Source organism: Trichosurus vulpecula, chromosome 1, assembly GCF_011100635.1.
Source record: "Trichosurus vulpecula isolate mTriVul1 chromosome 1, mTriVul1.pri, whole genome shotgun sequence".
NCBI lineage: Eukaryota > Metazoa > Chordata > Mammalia > Diprotodontia > Phalangeridae > Trichosurus > Trichosurus vulpecula.
Window position 1 is genome coordinate 94,162,787 of NC_050573.1, and position 18,777 is coordinate 94,181,563.

Consider the following 18,777-nt stretch of genomic DNA (forward strand, 5'->3'; position numbering starts at 1 on the left):
ATTATTTCCCCAATTTGGCGACTCCAACAAGATTTGTGAGTTCTTGAAGGGATATGGAGACATGCCTTATTCCTTCTGCCTGTTCTTCAAAATGTTAATCTAGTATAGGACTGGACTTATAATATGGACTCACTGATAATGGTGAGACTTAGTTCAATCCTTCATGATGGTAGTCCAGGAGTAGCACCATATATGCAAAGTACATAATGTATGTATGCCATTTATTCACTTTTGAGGAAATAAATGGGCACATTCCTCCTGTAGTTCAACCAAAGTTAGCTTGATCGTATATGTGGGTTATAACCAGAGAGCAATGGTCTTGCCTGTTAATGCCTTAAAACAATCGCACACCCTCAACAAAGAGGAATCAATAAAAACCTGTTAAATCACAAGGTTATTGTCAAGAAACCCATATTCTTTTTATGGGTCTCTGTACAATTTGACACTGCTATTTTATGGAGCATGTCATAGTTTGTTGGACAGTGCTTAAAGGTACAATTTCTGATGCAGTCAAGGATATATTCTGTATCTAGATTATCATTAGATCACTTGGCATATAGTCATATTTTGATTCACTCTACCAAAATTTCCTGCATTTGCTATACCTTAATATGAACCATAGAAATTTAATTTCATAGCATATATTTGTATGTTTGCATGTGTATGCATGTACATATGTGCCTATGTATATGTATTGTCTTATTCACTAATTTTAAAAGTTCATATATAGCACTTTATAATTTATGATGCATTTTGGTCCTTTTAGTCCTATAAAATTAGTATGGAAGATGAGGAAACTGAGGCCCGGAAAGGTAAGGTAGGTTGACCATGGTCATATGGCAGGTAATAAGGCTAGAATTCAGATAAGGTTTAAATGAATGAAATAATGAAGGAACAAATGAACAGATGAGAAACATTCATTAAGTACTACATGACAGGTGCTGTACTAAACTCTGAGAATACAAACACAAAAAGCAAGTCTATCTTTGCCATCAAGGCTCTTAACATTCTATTAAGGGAATAAAACTTTATAGGGGAGCTTTATCCAGAAAGGGATATTTTGTTCTGAGAAGTAATAGCTATATATGCAAATGAAATTTGTACACATTAAATATGTGCTAATATAATATTCTAGTATGTTTATCAAATATATCATTTCTATATGTAACTCTATAGAGATAACACGTAAAATACTACATGTGTATATGAAATACTCTTTATATATTATCTCACTTGATCTTCATAGCAATTCTGACTTAGGTGCTATTATTATCCTTATTTTATGGATAGGGAAACTGAGGCAGAGAGAAAGGAAGTTACTTCCCCAGGGTCATACAGCTAACAAGTTTCTGAGGAAGTATTTAAACTCAGGTATTACTAACTCCAGCTCCATCATTCTATGGGAAATAAAATTTAAAATGTGTAGTAGTTGGAGATGGAAATCTGGAAGTTGAGGGAGAGGTTAGGACTTGATAAGTAGAGCTGAGACTCATCAGTATGGTAAGGTAATTGAAAACATGAAAGATATATGACTACCAAGTGAAAGAGAAAAGTGAAGAGAGACATAGACAGAAAATTCTTTCTCTTTTTAAATAAATGTATTTTAGCAGTATAAAATAGTAGAAGGTATAGTATAGTGGTATACAGTAGATAGTGAACTGCCCTTGGAGTCAGATAGACCTGAGTTCAGCTCTACCTCTAATATATATTAATTGGGGCAATGACCTTGGACAAGTCACTTTACTTCTCAGTGTCACAGGCAAATAAATTCCTAACATTATAAGTGGCAAAGCAACTACCCATGTGTATTGGCATAGGGAGACTCCTCTCTGGGAACTCCCTATACAAGGTTCTGTCTGAGTCTAAATGCCAGCTCCATCATTCATTAACTCTGAAGCCTTGGAAAAGTCATTTCATCTCTAGAGGTCTAGGTGTTACTAGCTGTAAAACCAAGGGGTTGGATTGTTGTACCATCCAAGAATAACGAAGTGGTATTCATTCCATACCCTGACTGAGTGAGGTAACCTCTGGAAAGTTGAAGTCATTTCTGAGCACTGAATCTTAAGAAAATTGTTCTTAAGCTAGAGAATATCCAGAGGCCAATCATTCAAACAGTAGAGTGAAGTGCTTTGAGCTCATGCCATGTAAATATTGATTGAAGGGACTAAGAATGTTCAGTCCTGGAGAAGAGAAGGATTTAAGGCAACATAAAAGCTCACTTCAGATCTTTTCAATGCTGTCACCTGGGAGATTAATTTAGACTTGGGAGAGCAGAACTAGCAGCAATGGGTGGAAGATGCAATGAGGCAAATTCAAGTTTGATTCAAAGAAAAAATGGTATCTAAAAACGAGCTGCTTCAAAAAGAAGCTGGTTCTTGTTCACTAGTAATATAAAATGATAGGGGCTAAACAACTTATGGCTTATACATGTAAGAGAATCTTACTGTTCTGTAAGATATAGCAAAATGGATGGATTCCAAAAAACCTAACAAGACTCATATGAACTGATGAAGAGTGAGATGAGCAAAATCAGGATAATAATTGGTAAAATAGCTGCTGTTTTGTTAAATAAAACAACTTTTCAAAGTTTTAAAAATTCTTTTCAATACAATGGCCAATTATGATTCCAAAAGACAGATGATGAAACATGCCCCCTATGTCTTCAAAATATTGAGGCTTACACAGAAAATTAGTTAGACTTATAATCTTAGACTTTTATACTAAGTCAATGACTATATTATCAGTCTATCAACCAACATTGTAAAGTCTCTATTATGTGTCAGGCACTGAGCAAAGAATTGGGGATATAAAGACAAAAGGTAAATATCCTCTGCCCTCAAGGAGCTTATATTTGGACAGGTGAGTCAATATTCACATAGCTAGGTATACAGAAAACTCATGTAAAACAGATGCAATATAACCTGAAGAAGAGGAAGGAATTAGTAATTAGGCAACTACAAAAACCCTTCTAGAAAGGGCAGTGTTTGAAACATATTTTAAAGCATTGGGATCAAACTCAAATAAAAATGAGCCATGATACTATAAATAAAAATCCCCATAGCACCATATTTGTCTTAGAAAACCACATATTATTATTATCTATGTTCTATTGTATTTTTATTTATTTTGTTAAATATTTCCTAATTATATTTTAATATGATTCCAGCCACACTTAGGAGTGTTGTCGGCCATGTTTTTGATCTCTCTGTCTTTAAGGAAATCAAGCACTTCAGGAGGCAAAAGGGAAGAGCGGGTACTGTCCAGGGACAGGAGATAGTGAATGCAAAGGCACAGATTTTGGAAATGATATAATGTGTGAGGAATAGGAAGAAAGAAAGTTTGGCTAGGCTATAGAGTATGTGGATGAGAGCAATGTATAATAAGGCTAGAACAATGAACATGAACTTGGACAGACTGAGAATTTGTGGAGGATGGAAGGGCCTGGAGTGCTATGGTCCATGGGGTCTAAAAGAGTTGGACATGACTAAATGAGTGAATAACAACAACATTAAACCATCAGCAACTATCATTTGTTTTTCTTTTCTTCTTATCTATTTTATTCTGAACTTAAGAAATAAAATAAGTATTCCCATAATATAGTAGAATAGAAAAAAATGATGATTGTACATGAAACTGCAAATCAATTATATTCAACTTGCTATTCATTTTAAATGTATATATTAAAGTCCTCGTGTAACTTTGTTTTTTTCCTCTTTTTTTTCTCCCCTACTTGCCCTAGCGATTTCTACCATTAGACACAAATATGTGTGTATATATATATATATATATATATATATATATATATATGCCTATGTATATATATATGCATATGTGTATATATGAGTGTGCATATATATATGCGTAAAATCATTCTATACATAGCATTATTTGTAATGAGGATAAGTTAGAAGCCTTCTCAGTAAGGTCAGGAGTGAAGCAAGGATGCCCCTTAGAACCACTATCATTTGATATTGTTCTAGAAATGCTAGCTATAGTAATAAGACAAGAAAAAGAAATTGAAGGAGTTAAAACAAGCAACGAGGAAACAAAACTGTCACTCTTGTTAACTGATATGATGGTATACTTGGAGAAACCCAGAGAATCAACTAACAAACTAGCTGAAACAATGAATAGCTTTAGCAAAGTTGCAGATTTAAAATAAACCTGCAGAAATCATCAGCATTTCTATATATTACCAACAAAATCCAGAATGAAGAGATAGAAAGAAAAATTCCATTTAAAATGACTCAAAATGGATTGTTTCAGGAAAAAATAGGAAGATATATAAACTGATACAAAGTGAAGTTAACAGAGTCAGGAGATCATTGTACATAATAGCAACAATATTGTATAATAATCAACTGTGAATGACTTAGCTATTCTCAGCAATACAGTGATATAAGACAATTCCAAAAGACTTATGATAAAAAAAATGCTATCCACCTCCAAAGAAAGAACTGATGCAGTTTGAATACAGATTGAAGCCTATCTTTATACCTTTTTTGCTTTCTTTTTTCGTTGGTCTGTGTTCTGTTTTGCAACATGGCTAATATGCAAACATGTATTCTATGTACATGTATGATCTATGTCAAGTGCTTACCTTCTCAAGGAAGAAAAAGGGAATTTGGAACTCAAATTATGAAACATGAGTGTTAAAAACTGTTTTGTGTGTAATTGCGAAAAATAAAATAAACACTTTTTTAAATAAGAGGAATAAAAAAATAAGATAACTGCAGACAATATGAAACACTTAGAATCTACATGCCAAAACAAACCCAGGAACAATATGAACACAATTTCAAAACACTTTTCACACAACTAAAGACAGAGCTAAACAATTGAAGAAGTATTGATTGCTCATGGATAGACTGAGGAAATATGACAATTTTACCTAAACTAATTTATTTATTCAGTGCCATACCAACCTACCAAAAATTATTTTATAGAACTAGAATAATAACAAAATTCATCTGGAAGGAAAAAAATATCCTGTCCAGAATATCAAAAAGTCAAAGGAAAAAAAAATCAAAAGAAAGTGGCCTAGCAATGCAAGATTTCCAACTATTACAAAGCAGTAATCTTCAAAACAATGTGGTAGTGCCTGAGAGAAAGAGTGGTGATCAGTGGAATAGCTTAAGTATACAATACACTGTAGTAAATGACTATCATAATCTAATGTTTGATAAACCTGACAATCTAAACTTTTTGACAGGAACTCATTATTTAACAAAAATTGCTGGGAAAACTAGAAAGTAATTTGGCAGAAACTAGGTATGGACCAACATCTCACACCATATACCAAGATAAGGTAAAGATGAGTACATGATTTAGACATAAAGTGTGATATCATAAGCAAATTAAGGGAGCATGGAAAATTATACCTGTTAGATCTATGTGTAAGGGTAGAATTTATGTATGATCAAACAAAGATACATCGTAGGATGTAAAATAGATAATTTTGATTTTATTAAATTAAAAAATTTTGCACAATCAAAACCAACTAAATGTGGCCTCAGACACTAGCTGTGTGACGCTGGGCAAGTCACTTAACTCCTATTTGCCACATTTGAACTCATAAAGATGAGTTTTCCTGACTGCAGGCCTAGTGCTCTATCCACTGTACCACCTAATTGCCCTAAAGCTATCTGTAGTCATATAAAAATGCTCTCAATCTCTATTGATTAGAGAAATGGAAATTATAAAATAACTCTGAGATACCACTTCACACCTATCAGATAGTCTAATATGATAGAAAAGGAAATGTCAAATGTTAGAGGGAATGTGGGAAAAATGTGACATTAATGCATTATTGGTAGAGTAATGAAATGATTTCACCATTTTGGAAAGCAATTTGGAACTGTGCCTACAGGGCTATAAAGCTATGCATACCCTTTGACCCTGCAATACCATTACTTGGTCTGTATCCCAAAGAGATAAAAAGAAAAGAAAAAAATCCTACAAATATAAAATTATTTATAATATCCTTTGGGGGACTTGACATAGAATTGGAAAATGAGGAAATGCCCATCAATTGGGGAATAGCTAAACAAGTTGTGGTTTATGATTGTGGTGGAATAGTATTGTGTTATAGCAATGATGGATATAGATATAGATAGAGATAATGAGCAGGATGGTTTCAGAAAAAAACAGGAAGACATATGAACTGTTAAAAATGAAGTGAGCAGAACCAAGAGAACATTGTATACAGTAACAGCAACATGGTAATGATAATCAACTGTAAAAGACTTAGCTGCTCTGATCAATAAAATGATCTGAGCCAGTTCTAGGGGATTTATAATGAAAAAATGCGATCCACATCCAGAGAAATAACTGATGGAGTCTGAATACAAACTGAAGCATTTTTTTCACTTTATTTTTTTCTTACTTTCTTTTTGCAACATGCCTAATATGGAAATGTGTTTTTCTTGATTCCACATAAATCACATGTCTTATATTCACAATGGGTGGGGGAGGATTTGAAGGGGGAAGAGAATTTGAGACTCATTTTTTAAATGAATTTTAAAAATAATTTTTTTTTTCAAAAAGGAAAGCAAAAGAATAAGTTTCAAGTATGAGTAACTGTGGTACCCTGAGCAGCGTTTCCCTTCTGTCCCTCATGGATTTGATAAGGCTAATGCTTAGGTTAAAAGTTTCGGGTTTCTTGGAGGAGACAAGAATCCCATCAATGGCTGTCTAAAGCAATGTTGGTCCTCTATTCCATGTCTGTTTTGTAATTTCCATTTCTTCTTCTGTGTCCAGGGAAAGAAAGGCGAAGCTGGCATACCTGGAGTCAATGGATTACCAGGACCTCCTGTAAGTGAAACAATTGACATTTTTTCCATATCAAAGTTTATTAAAAAAAAAAAGAAAAAGTAAATAAACAACTGGTTATTTCTTCTGACAAATGAAGAATTTCACAACTAGCAGATCAGTTTGGTGGTCAGAGCAAGAAGGCAGCAGTAGCACCATCATGGGTGCCAACTAGTCTCCTTATTTTGAGGCTGCCTGTGGTCGGCTTAGAAAATCATGGCTGGCCTAGGCTTCTGGGCCAGCATTTCTTAATCAGGCTCTTCTATTGCATTGGCCTGTAGATCTCACTGTGTGGAGAAGAGAGAGCAAGCAATCCAAGTTGGACCTCTTTGGTGTCAGGGAAGCTCAGCTTTAAAGAATCTGAATACCTGGGTAGCTGCAATCGGGAACAGGTGCCCAGGACTTTATATTAGAGAGAAAAAATACTGACAGGGCCTTTTCAGTACTTAAGGTATTTTACAAGAACAAAGAACTCAGCAACAACTTGCATAAAATGATTAGCTTAAACAAGAAGCTATGGGATAGAGTTCTTCCTTTCTCCAATGATCATCACTCCAGGGGGCTTCCCATTAAGCTCTACCCTCTTTCATCTCATCCATAACAAGTTTCTTATGGTGTCCTGGGGTCTTTACCATCCTGTCATCCAGGGAACTGAATTTAAGGCCTGTTCTATATCACTTTTCCTGGGAGCCAAAATGCAAGTTCTGACTCAAGCATTCTCCATGTGACTGTTGCCCTATGCCATATGTATCCCTAAGGATATTCTCATGTACTGGGCCATACAATAAACTGTTGGAAGTTTTAAAGGCAAATATGAAAGGAATGTACCATGATGATGACTGCATTTGTGATGTCAATGACAGCAATGTGCTTTGACAGCATTTCCTGAGACCTTCCCCACTCCCTCAAGCAGACCTGGATTAGCAGCAGTTGCAGAAGCCTGCCGCCATTAGAAATAAGAATTTCTTGAGTCATTTCGTCTATTATGTATTGATGCAGTATGGTATAGTAGAAAAAAATACCGGAGAGGACATAATAGATCTTGGTTTACAATCCAGCTTGGCCATGAAGTCATTTTGCAACCAGGGAGAAGTCACATCAAGCCCTTAACTCTTATTTCATGTCAATAACATGAGTGTTGGATTAGTTGATAGTAAGAATATAGAAATTTTAAAATGGAAGGGATCTTAATGGTCCAATATCTTTTCAAGCCTTGTGATTCTCTGTACACATATATTTTACTACTCTGCCATTTTGAATTCCGTTGATGCTAACTGACTCTTGATTATGTGCCCAGGCCTTTGACAACCTATCTTGCCTTACCATTAAATATTTGTGTTCTTCTAGTTCCTTCCTGCCTGAATGGTTTCTGACTCAATGCTGATGTTGACTTGCATTGTGAGCATAACAGAGAAGGAAGGACAGTTGATCCATGAGAGTGGGAAGTCAGTAGCTTGGCACCAGTATCTTTCCCACAATGAAGTTGTCCAAAGATGATGCATGAACTTACAAGGAAGTAGGGGATTGCTTCCGGTGCTTGAGGCTAGCCCTTATTCTGGATCTTATTTAAAACCTTTTACTGTTAGATAAAGAAGAAAGGAAATAGGTCGATTTTTCAGTTGTTTCAGAAAAGCAGAGTAGTTTCAAGATTTGAATGTTTCTGAGTGCTGTTCCTTTTTTGTTTATAGGTATGTTCCCCTTGTTTTGTGTATGTTCCCTAGGGGAGATTTATAAGCTGGCTTTGGTAGTTTAACATTGGCTGCCCTGGCCTGAAGTACTAAAGGCCACATATATTACATGTTACCCTTCTGGGCTCTTCATTAAGGTTAAATGGATTTGCAAGAGTCTAGTTTCTCCTATTGGCTCAAGCTCCCACCAAATGTATTCCCCAAATTTTAACAATGCCATATACCTCAGTTCCATTTAACCATGCCATAGTCAGATTATTTGTAGCTTTTATAAAAGACTATTTACTTTAAAAGTACAACAAGACAAATAAACAAACATCCTTCCCCAACACCACAGTCTCTGGGGAGGGAAGAGAGATTAGTTTAATGGCTTAATTCACTTCTTTTATATCATAATCCTACCAAGTTCAAAGTCTAAAATTCAAAGGGTTAGGGATATTGGTGAGGGGTTTAATATTTATGTCCTAGTACCTTGCTTTCTTAGGCCTTCCCTACTGGGTTGGCAGCAACCTCCAGCCTGGAATCCTGCCTCAAAGAACACCATGACTCCAACTCCAAAGTCCTGGCCTACCACCTAGGTCTAGAACCAAAAAAAAAAAGAGATAACAATGTCCAAGCTGTTCCTCAGATCACAGGGCCTAAAAAGAGAGGGAGGAAAGAGGGAGGGAAGGTAGTGAACAACTCAGTGCACTGAAGCCTGTACTGTGGGTGAACAGGACATCCTCCTTCTCCCCCACCCCCTATCCCTCCAATGTTGCTGGAAAGAAAGTGAGACTGTCTCAGTCTGTTAATTTTAAAGACAAAGCTTGTCAAGGCTGTTAAAGACACTAGCATTCAATGGAAGCCACTGTTCCCATCCATGTTAGGGGAATACAGAACGTTTTCAGCTAGAAGCAGGAAGAGATCCCTGGTATCTCCCGTTTGGATGACTCCATCTTAGGTGATCGGGACATTAATTAAAGCCCCGTTACTGTAGCAAGGTTCTTGAAGCCTAAGACACAGAGGAAATCCTAAAGAGATATTGTCAGGGATGACTTCATGTCTCCATGTCATTGAAAGACATGAGGACTTTCTAAACCATGCTCTTTTCCCCACAGTTTACCAGTATCAAAAATTAGAGGACCTTAACATTCAGTTTTTGCTTATCTTCCGATTTCTGCATGTCTTCTATCTTACATTGATTGCTGTAAACTCTGAGGATTGGATGAATAACTCTCAGGCCTAGACCTAAACTATATTTCATTACTTTAGCTTATACCTAATCACTATCCAAGGCCTATAGCAGCCCGTAGTCTCAATGCAGACACATAGTATAGCATGGCTTTAGTAGAATGATGTGAATTTGGTGATTTATATTTATGCTAGCTAGAGGCAGCCCTTGGCTATAGAAAGAGCTTTGAACTTGGAGTCTAAAGAGCTGGGTTCAAGTTACAATTTGGCCATAACTCTTTGGCTTTGGACAAGCCATTTTCCTTTCTGAGTCTTGGCCCTGCGTTAAATGAGAGTTTTGGATTAGGGTTCTCCAAGTTTCTTTTTATTTCTAATTGTCTATGAGTCAATAGATGTATGACATTTGCCTTTGAGTCCTCATCTTGCCATTAATTTCCTGTATGACCTAGAACAAGTAATTTACCCTCCCCGAGACTGCCCTGCCTCATCCACAGAAATGAGGATTCTGCCTTCCTAGGCTCAAGGCAGGGGAATGGACTTGACGATATTTTGAGAGCTTCGCTGGCTCTAAGATCTCTGAGTCTCATGTTTGCTGCTTACTAACCATTTAGCTTTCTACGCCTCATTTCACCACCATACTGCATGGCTTATCAGCCTTTCAAGTACAGCTTGTATAAGGGTTCTTATCCAAAAGGAAAATCTGTAAGTATATTCCAGAAATTTTGGCTTTACAGCCTAGCTACATTAAGATGTCCTTTTGAGTGATAGATGCATTATGCACCCAATTTTCAGAGCATTTTTTGCACCACTCCCCGAGCTCTGAATGCTGTTGGAATTGGAGGTTTCAAATTGTCCATAATTCAAGTTGTGTTTTCTTTGCTTTTTTATGACTCACACTTATGGCGACATTTTGATGTTAATGATGAAAAACAAGCTGATTTCTCTTTAGTCTTTATTTTTTCAATTCTGGCAAACAAGGCTGGCAAATCATTTTTGCAGTCACAGTGAGGCAACATGGCAGAGCAGAAAGAGCTCTGGCCCTGAAATCAGAGGACCTAGATTTGAGTCCTATCTCGGCCATTTGTTCTTGGTAGGATTGGGAAGTCACTTGAGAAATTCATGATTCAGGCACAGATTAGGCTAGGTGATCCCCAAAGTATCATCCCTTTCTATGGATCCCATGTTTCTAACCTCCCTGTGCTTCAGTTTCCTCATCTATGAAATGGAAATAGTCATTTCTTCATTATTTTCCTCAAAGGGTAATTGAGATGAAAGTGTTTTTCCAGCCCTAAAGTAATATAGCATTTCTATTATTAACTTTCTAAGCTACAGGACATTTTCTAAATTATGCTACTCACTAAAATTTGTAATACATTTTGTTATTGGGTGTAGTAGAACTTACAGTACTTACATTTACAATAAGGACCTCATAGGAATATTGAATGGAAAGCAAATCAAAATGTTTAGTGGATTATACAAATGTTCTGTGACGTTTAAAATGTTCAAGAGACATGATTTCTGTGTAATTTAATCATTTTATTAGTAAGGCTAAAACGTTTATTAATAAAAGAGGTCAGTGGCCCTCTCAAATGCAAAAGACCCTTCATGGCTCACAGTTTATATGCCGTTGCTAGAGCAGGTACACCTGAGGGTAGCAATCAAGTCTGATTGGCTAACAATTAATGAAAAAATGAATATTATAATGAGGTATTATTCTAATGAGGGTCTTTGGGAGTATGTGACTTGGATCACCCAAGTCTTTGTCAGAGAGACTTATCAATTTCCAAATCAGCTGACAAAAGGGAGAATGCACATTTTCTCAGACCTGAGTAAACCCAATGAGCAGGAATCTATCCATTAACCTAAACTTAGAATGTCTTTTACTAACTAATTAAATCTTAGCCTGGAAAAGTCTTTGCCCAAGATTTTCCACACTGATTGATTTCTGGAGGAGGAAGTAGAAAAGGGGGAAAAATTTTGGTCCTGATTCAGTAGTTAGTTATTAGTGCAAAAGAGAAATGATCATTACTTTCAGTGCATGAACATCATTGATATTATCAGTAATATTTCTAATATCCCCACTATCATCAACAACAGCAAAGATAATAATAATAAACCACTCAAAAATCCAAACACATTAATTTATCTGAAATCATTTCAAATATCACCTGGCGTAAATCATAGAATCTTAGGTACTGTGTCCATTTTGCAGATGAGGAAACTGAGGTCTGGAGAGAAGAAGTGTTTTCTTAAAGATCACACAGCTTTTAAGTAGGAGAGTCACCCTAAATGCACATTTTGGGCCCAGGTCTTTTGATTTCAAAGGCAGTGTGTTCTTTCCATTAACCCAACTACCTCTACCTCCAGATAGACAAGAATAATGGAGAAATCTTAAAGGTTAAATGGGAATTCCAATCCTTGGTAATGTGATCTGTTGTATGTTTACAAAAAGTGTTATCTGCTTGTTCATTAGCATCAATTCCATTAAAGCAAGTTGAGCAATCCCTCTCTGCCTGTTTCTGTCTCCATCTGCCTTTTCCTCTTCCTCTCTCCCGCCCCTTCACCTCCTCCCCATCAGGAGAGGACAATCCTCACTGGCATACAAGACATCACACTGTATGGAACAAGTAGCCTTTCCTGCTGTGTGCTAAGAAAGCAGGCATTCTCAGCTGGCACACAACAAATACATGAGTTGTACACATTTTCATCTAGAAAAGCAAATGTTTATAAGGAGCATCCAGAATGTAATTACTTATGCTAATGTATACTGCTGTTCTTCACAAAACTTTGAAAGAACCCCTCTATTCATCCCTTGACTCCGACATCAACCATGCTGCTTCTTGTTATTAGTAATCACCGCTGTTCATCAATAGATATTAGATCAATTAGTTTTTGTCATTCTCAGTGATGTGTAGATTAGTTGGTTAATTTAACACTGATACTGCTAATTAGGTTTGTTAGCTATTTAGTATTTCCTGGTAATTCAATTTATTTAGTCACTGTTGTTTATTAATAACAAGTCAACTAATTCATTATTTGCAATTTTTCATTAAGGATCCCAGAATGCAAGAGTCTGAAGATAACTTAGAGATAGTATAGCCCCCACCTTCTACAGCAGTGGAAACTAAAGTCTTAGGAGGAGACAAGACTTACAAAAATTCATAATGTTTTTAGGATAGGTTGTCAGTGGTACTACTGAGGCATATTCATTCAATTTATAAAACCTGTGTTAAGTGACCACACTCTTCCATTTACTGTACAGTGCACTGGAAATTTAAAAAGAAAAAAAAGGTAAAAGAAAATGGCCTGGAAAATAGCAGTACAATCCCTGCCTTTAAGTAGTTTACATTTTATGAGGGGGAGGGGGAAACATGTATTGAAAATTAAATACATAATATATGTAAAATAGATATGAAGTAATTTCTGTTTGGAGGGTACTAGTAGCTGGAGCAGTCATGTAGGTAGCTCCTGACCTGGTCCATGAAGGTAGCAAGGGATTCTATGAGGCAAAGTTGAAGAGCGAGTACATTCTAGGTATGGTATGTGACTTCTGCAAAGGCTGAGAGTCAGGAGGGAGAATGTTGTTTAGAAGGAAGAGCAGACAGGCTGATTTGGCAAAATAGAGAGTATGTGAAAATAATCATTTACAGTAAGACTGGAAAGGGAGACAGGAATCATATTGTGAAAGGTTACACTTGCATGATATAGAAGCCCCACCCTCAAAGTAAAACCAAAAATACTTGCCTAGGTAATCTCAGCTCTGACACTGATTAGTCTTCTGGCCTTGACCAGGTCTGTTCACCCTTTGGTACTTCATTTTCCTGATATATAAAATGGATATCTCACAGGGTATTTGTGAGGAATACTTGACTAAAAAAATAAGATTATAATATATCTGGATTTTAGGGGAGCATTTGGAAACATTTCCCATGTTATCCTGTTTGACAAGGTTGAGGCATATGTGCTAGATGAAAGCACAGTTATGTAGATTTGCAACTGGTGAAATGGAAGTAAATAAAATATACTTACCTGTCTACCAATCTCCTATATCTATTGTCTCCCCTATTAGAGTGTAAGCCTGTTGTATTCAGGGACTATCTTTGTTTTTGTATTTATATCCCTGCTGCTTGGAAAATATTAAATATTTAATAAATGCTTTTTTATTGATTAACTGATTACAGCAATGTCAGCTTGAAGGGAGGTCTCTAGTGGAATGCTTCAGGTATCTCTTCATGGCCCTGTGCTGGTCAGCAAAATTTTTACTCATGATACCAATGAAGATGATACGTTCATCAAGTCTGTGCATGGCATTGAAGAGGTTTTAAAAAAATGATGATAGGTAGGGGACCATAGGTTTCTGGGAGTGCTTGAGACCCCAAGATACCAACATACCAGGTCCTGCCGAAAGAATTCGACTCAAGCCTTCTCAGCCAAGGGAAAAGACAAAATTTGTTAGGGATTCACCATGATGGGTTGTTTTAAGAAATCCCACCCTTTGTGATGCCTGTTTACACAAGCGGGCCAGATTCAATCTACTGAGCTAGATTAAATCTGAGTGCCTTCATGCAGGCAAGATGAGACTTATATACACAAAGATTGTGGGAGGGATTGAGGGGTGCTCTGGGGTGACTAGAGGAGGGGTTTAGGGAGTGTCTTGAGGAGGAATCTAAGGAGGAGCTTGATGGGACCCAGATGAGGTCAGACTCCAAGGTCTAGGATGAGGTCCAACTCCAGGAACCAAGAGAATGGGATTAAGGGTGGGAAGTAGCTGAAGGCATGGATATTGATAGTATCAAGGGTGGGAAGTAGCTGGACAATAAAGGGCAAGGATAGATAGATAGCCTCAGACCAAGGCCAGATCAAGTGGGAAGATTCAAGGAAAGTTCAAAGGGGTTCCCAGAGACTGTGCCCTCATCATTCCCCCCTCAAACAAATAGGACCCAAATTCTTTTGGGGTCCAAGGGGATTCCCACAGTCTAAACCCCATTAGCATAAAGCTCAGAGGGTTAAATAATACCTTGTACAATGTGGGTTCCCAAAGGTCCTTGGTGGGTTACAATGGTGGGTCATCTCTACTCAGATGAAGTTTAATACAGAGAAATGTAAAGTGATGTTCAGCCATTCAGTCATTTTTGACTCTTCATGACCCCATGGGGGTTTTCTTGACAAAGATATACAAAAAAAGATTATTTCTTTTTTATATCAATAGCCAATTATCGCATTAGGGTTAAAGGGTTGTCTACTTCCTTATCCAGAAATCAACTTACCCAACTTGGAAAAAACTTACTGACTAGGCTGAATTGGTGAATTCCTGTTCATTGTCTTTGGTCCCACATGTCTGGGGTATAAGTGGATTCCCTCTTTGATATGTAAATTGATAAGTCTCTTTGACCAAGACTAGGGTGATCCAAGTCACATACCCTCAAGACTCTCACTAGAGTGAGGCCACATATTATTATAATATTCATTTTCTCATTAATTGTTAACCAATTAGAGTTGATTGCCACTGTTAGGAATGTTCACTTTTCCAAGGGCATATAAGTTGTAAGCTTTCAGCCATGAGAGTTTTGGCACTTGAGAGTGTCACTGACCCTTTTATTGATAAAATCCTAGCATGTTAATAAAATGATCACTTACCCAGAAATTGTGTCTCTCAAACTTTTTAAACATAGTTACAGGAAAGGTTTGTCATTTCCTTCTGTGGTGGATTAAGGAAAAAAGAGGTAAAGTGACTTGCCCAGGGTCACACACCTGGTGAGTGCCTGAGGCCACATTTGAACTTAGCTCTTCATGATTCCAGGTCCAGAGTTCTATTCACTGAGAAACCTATCTGCCTCTATAAAGTGCTACACTTGGATTTAAAATAAAAAAATGAATTTTACCAGTCCAGGATGGGAAAGGCATTACATGTGAAGGAAAGTCGAGGGTTTTAGTGGATCAAAAGCACTGTGTGAGTCAGGGGGTCCAACATGACAGCAAAAAAAGCTTTTGTGATCTTAGGTTGCAAAAATACAGGTATAATATCTGTACCAAAGAAAATGAGGGCTCTACTGTATTCTACATTAGTCACAACATCTGGGAGCTTTAGGGGAAGGCATCCCAACAAACTAGGGGAGGAGTGAAGAAGGAAGGAAGCAAAGAAGGATGGAAGAAAAGAAGGAGGGAAGAAAGGAGCAGAGGAAGGAAGGATAAGAGGAGGAGAAAGGAAAGGAAAGAGGGAAGGAAAGATGGAGAGATGAAGGAAGAAGGGCGAGAAGGAAGGAAGACAAAAGAGGGAGGAAAAGAAGGAATGAAGAGAAGGAAGGAAAGGAAGGAAGACACCAAATAAGGAAAGAAAGAGGGAGAGATGGAGGGAGTGAAGGAAAAAGAAAAGGAGGGAGAAAGGAAAGGAGGGGAGAGAGAGGGAAGGAGGAAGAAAGGAAGGACTTATTATGCACCTACTATGTGCCAGGTACTGTGCTTTGCACATACTATATCATTTGTTCCCCACAACCCTGGGAGGTAGATGTTACAACAATTGAGCTAGCAGCTCTTGTGGGGGTGAAAGACCAACACAAGCCCAACAACTAGAACACTGCCAGCACAGGTTCTTTTGATCTGCTTTACTAAGGAAAGTAAAGTTAAGGGGTTAACAGTCTCACTTTAATCCAACATATACATATAAACCCACTTAGTAGGAGGAAAACCCAGCAACCTGAACTTCAGAGAAGTACAAAGAAATTACAAACATACACAAAATAAACAGACCAAGTCACAATTCATAGTTACCAGGAAAGCATCAACATCTGGGTTGACGAGCTGAGGATCTCTTAACAAGGCTGGCCCAGAGTCACACACCACTCCTCCTATGCCTCAGAGCCCTAAGCAAATAATTCTATTATCTCTTTTTATACAGTCTTTAGACATCATCAAACATCATCTGAGTGACCAGAACTTAGGCCCCTACTATTGTCCCTGGTCTTAGCAACTCCCCTTAGGGCCCAGGGGGCTTCATGCCCACATCCTCTGCTTAGCACCTAGTAATTAGAGTTTTGGGCTTGGGGCTCTGCACCTAGTAAGGCTCAATCAATGACAATTAATTTAGCATTCTAAAACAGCAAAAAAAATGTCCCACCTTAATTAATTTCACAGTAGGTACTGTTATGATACTCATTTTATACTTGAGGGAACTAAAGCAACCAGAGATCAAGTTACTTGCTTGGGAGGAATCATACAATTAGTAAATTGTCTGCGGCTCAATTCGAACTCAATTCTCCCTGGCTCTAGGCCCAGCACTCAAGCACTGCATTGCCTAGCTGCTGGAATATGATTATTATCCCCAAATAATAGAATGTCTGTCATGTACAATAACAATGGATTTGGTTTGTTTTTTTCCTGAGAGCAGAACTAGTATCATTGTTTAAAAGTTATGGACAAGGAGATTTAGCTTTAAGGAATGGACTTGCTAATCCATAGAATCATCCCAAAGTTGAATGGGCTGCCTTGGGAGTTATTTGAGTTCCCTGTCCCTGGGAGTCTTCAGCTGAAAGCTGGATAACCACATGCTGACAATGATGTAGATGGCAACTACTTGTTAAAATTCAGGTTGGATGAGATGCCCTCTAAGGTCCTTTGTAATACTGAGATGCTGTGAGTTTCTGGAGATCAAATGGTTTACAGTATATAGAGCACTTTGAAAACCTCACAGTGATCTATAAATGTCAGGAAGCTTCTATCAGCTGCTCCCTTTCATGTATGTGCCACCTGCCTTTTTGTGCTTTTAAAAGGCATATGTAGTGAGAACCAGACAAACCTATTAGTCACAACTTTAGCTTCATTAGACTATGCAGCAATAACCATTGTGGATATACAGGCATTCTCCCATCCCTGGGGCTGTGGACACCAGGAAAGTATCCTTTGGATCCAAGACGATAATTACTCTTATCTTCACTTTGAAATCCTCAGCAGGAACCTGCCGTTATCTCTTGACTTTGACATCGGTGCTTTCTTTTCTTTTTCCTTTCTGTCTGAGCTCCCCTTCTGTGGACCTGACATTGAATCTCACTGAGGAACAGTCTGTACTTTGCCTGTGCTGATAGATGAGACACTTACTTCATCTTTGATCCCCCCAAAGCTTCCTTGGGGAGAGAACATTACCACAGTCAAGGCTTTGAAACAGTGGGCCAGAGCCAAATAGCTTCATAAGTTGACTGTTTCCAGGTCTGAAGAGGTTCTCTTTGTTGTCTTTCAAGGGAACTGCGGCATTCCTTCCAGGTCTAAAGGAAAGATAGATGTGAACAGATCTGTTCAAGCATCCCTTCATAACTAGCTCTCATACCTCATAGCTTTTCTTTGTTTAGAGTTGTATAGAGGAAATCAATTGTAAATCATCCAATCCAGGAACATTTTTAAAGGATTTACTGCACTGAGACAGCACTGGTAGGAGATAGAAATTTATCCATGCAGTCAGAAAGATGTGGGTTCTAGTACTACCTCTGACACTTACTGCCTATGTGATCCTGGACAGGCCACTTCACCTGCTGGCACCCCAAGAAACTTTTTAAGACAGTTAGAGAACAGTGGCAGATCTGTATAGGTAGAGAGAAAGTGCTGGACCCAAGTGCCATGGTTATGGTGCCAGAAAGTAATGTACTAGACACTGTTCTACTTTGGGAGGTGGAAACTTACAGTCTAATTCTGTTCTGCTACTAACTTTTTGGTAAATATGGGTAAGTCACATTATCTCCATAGTCTTCAGTTTCTTTCCTTCTGAAATGATAAGATCGGCTTAGATTATTGCAAAAGTCTCTTCTACCCCCAAGTTTCATGTTAAAAGGCAGGGATAGAATTCTCTTTTGCTTCAAATTCAAGGAGAAGGAGAAGGAGATATATATGTACATACACACACACACACACACACACATATATATGTATACATATACACACACACACATATATATACATACATATGTGTATATACACATATACGTATACATATATACATATTTTGTGTATGCATATGTGTATGTGTATACATGTATCTATGCATGCGTATATGTATAAGCATATATGTATATGTGTATATGTGTTATATATATACACACGGATACAAACGCACATAATATACATA

General features: G+C 37.5%; 1 protein-coding gene across 1 annotated transcript in view; it reads left to right on the forward strand.

Annotated features, from left to right (window-relative positions):
• Nucleotides 1-18,777, forward strand: part of COL22A1 (collagen type XXII alpha 1 chain) — a 570,107-nt gene that overhangs the window by 336,537 nt on the left and 214,793 nt on the right. Inside the window, exon 22 of the mRNA XM_036741444.1 lies at nt 6,760-6,813. Within this exon, the coding sequence (XP_036597339.1) occupies nt 6,760-6,813 (54 nt within the window). The remainder of the gene's footprint in view (nt 1-6,759; nt 6,814-18,777) is intronic.